Source organism: Sphaeroforma arctica (assembly GCF_001186125.1).
Source record: "Sphaeroforma arctica JP610 unplaced genomic scaffold supercont1.4538, whole genome shotgun sequence".
NCBI lineage: Eukaryota > Ichthyosporea > Ichthyophonida > Sphaeroforma > Sphaeroforma arctica.
In genome coordinates, this window is record NW_014036020.1 from 1 (window position 1) to 2,406 (window position 2,406).

A 2,406-nucleotide genomic window follows, 5' to 3' on the forward strand; every position below is an offset into this window, starting at 1 on the left:
GTGTGTGTGTGTGTGTGTGTTTGTGGAAGTGTATATATACATATATACTCAAATATATACGAATACATATATATATATGTATAAATACCGTACATATACATCCACACACTCCTCATCTTTTATCTACACCTCTCAGGCATTCTTCTTCTTGCCTTTCTTAGCACCACCAGCGGCGGCTTTCATTCCCTTCTTAGTATCTTTCTTCTCTTCAATAACCTCCTTATCCTCGGGATCCTCATCACTACTCTCGTTATGGGTCTCTTCTTCATCTCCGAGTCCCTCATCCACATCCGACTCTTCCTCTACCAACTCAAAGTCATCTCCTTCACTGATGCTATCCTTAGCCTTAGCCTTACTGTCCGCCCCACTCTTGTCTGATTTCTTAGTCGCTTTGCCCTTTTTACCACCTTTTGCGGACGATTCGAGGACAGTTCGGTCCTGTTCTTGCACGAGCAGACGCGCTTGTTCGGCGGTGAGGCGGCCCTCTTTGCTACCGCTGTCCCCGAAGCAGCAGAGTGAGATCAAGATGGCAATCACAAAGCCGGACATAGTACCAACGAAGAACAGGACCGTGCCAACAAAGGGTGCATGAGTCAACATTTTCTGCATCAGAGAGAGGTTAGAAGTGGTGGTGTGTGTGTAAGTAGAAGACATGTGGACGATGCAAAATAGTTAGGGTTATGTGTCTCCGGGTTATTGAGTTGCAGATGTAATGGACTGGACTGCGTGAGGTATAGTTCGAAGGTAGATTTAAGAGAATTGACTTTCACCTGGGATAGGTGGGCACACATACACATACGCATACACGGGTACATACACATACACACATACAAAGGCATCTATATAGCCGCGATCGAAAGTATAGTGGACCACAGGTAGAGCCTCAAGCCCTTTACAGGCAGCATCATGACAGTATGTTTACGTACACACAACTAGCAGCTATTTGCATGCCGCCACCTTGTATTCACATACACACTCCCATTTCCAGTTATGTATTAATAACATCCGCTCAGACCCACATATAGCACGTGGTTTCCATAGCAACCAGCTATCTTGGCGCAGATCACATACATATACGAGTCCATACTACTATCTATGGAAAAAAAACTATCCCGTGCGGTAGAGATAACCAACAGTGAACAACATTCTACTTGTCCTTGATTGAACTACGTACGATACTCGCTGTAGATAACTGCTTGCGTAGACCTATCTACGAGTATAAACCACGACAAACAAACAAACAAACACACATATATATATATACATACATATTATATATATATATATATATTCACACACAAATATGTACTATTTTCAAAGGCACACCCACTCGATAATACCTCTCATTTCACACATTTATATAGTCATATCGAACACACATCTGTAAAAACCACACTTCAAACACACCGGGTGAGTGAGGTGCTTCCCTAAAGACACATTCACAGCGGATCTACAAACAATACACGTGTGAGTCGGCAGATCCTCTGTTACAGAAGACTGTATCACAAACCCACCCTTAATACTGCACATATACTTCAAATGTTGTTGTATAAGTATATGATTTATATATCATACATTATATAGCACACACCTTGATTCTCTTGAGACACACGCTTTTATACCTCTGCTACAGTGCACATACCTCAAATGTTGGATATATATATATATATACATACACACACATATATATATACATATATACTTTCGTACATATAAAGTATATATGCTTACACATTTATCCAATACCACACTCCACATATACTGTCTATACAACTACCCCGTAGCATACCCCACATACACTGTCTATATAACTACTCAATAATACACACCAAATATACTAACTATAGAGCAGTCTATATCACACACCTCAGTCTCCTCCGGGAGGCGATTTATCAGTAACAGCAGCTCCTTCTGAATGTCCTCTACCAGTGAATAGGGGGCCGGGAATTCATACGCATCTCGGTCCTTGTGAGAAGTCCTGACAAACTTGATGAAGTCATCGCTGGTGCGTTGACCCACGTGGTCGTATACGTACTGATCTTTGACAAAGGAAATGGTGGGGTAGGACTTTACGTTGAACCTTCTGCAGAGCGTGCTTCCGGACGAAGAGCAGTCGATCTTCGCGACATTGGCTTCGCTGCCAAGCCTGTTGTGTGAGGGAGGAAGGGGGTGGTGGAGTGAATATAATTACATGTATCATACGCATGTACTGCAAGCACCGCTTGTGGGCTGCGGTCGGAATACTATAATGATACGTGTATATATATACATATATATATATATTTAATATGACATGATAATATATATATATATATAAATGTATGTATTAATTTATATATACATGTATTTATATAAATATATATATATATTCAACGTACAGATATCATCTACTTATACTTAGATATA

The 2,406-nt window shown here is 40.8% G+C and overlaps 1 protein-coding gene across 1 annotated transcript; it reads right to left on the reverse strand.

The window, feature by feature from the left end:
- Positions 1-4: 4 nt before the first annotated feature.
- Positions 5-2,150, reverse strand: SARC_14375 (hypothetical protein; the record flags this gene model as incomplete). Its single annotated transcript, XM_014291492.1, has 2 exons — positions 5-603; positions 1,867-2,150. Coding segments are annotated over 2 exons (755 nt in total), but the record flags the coding sequence as incomplete, so codon positions are not given.
- Positions 2,151-2,406: the final 256 nt, after the last annotated feature.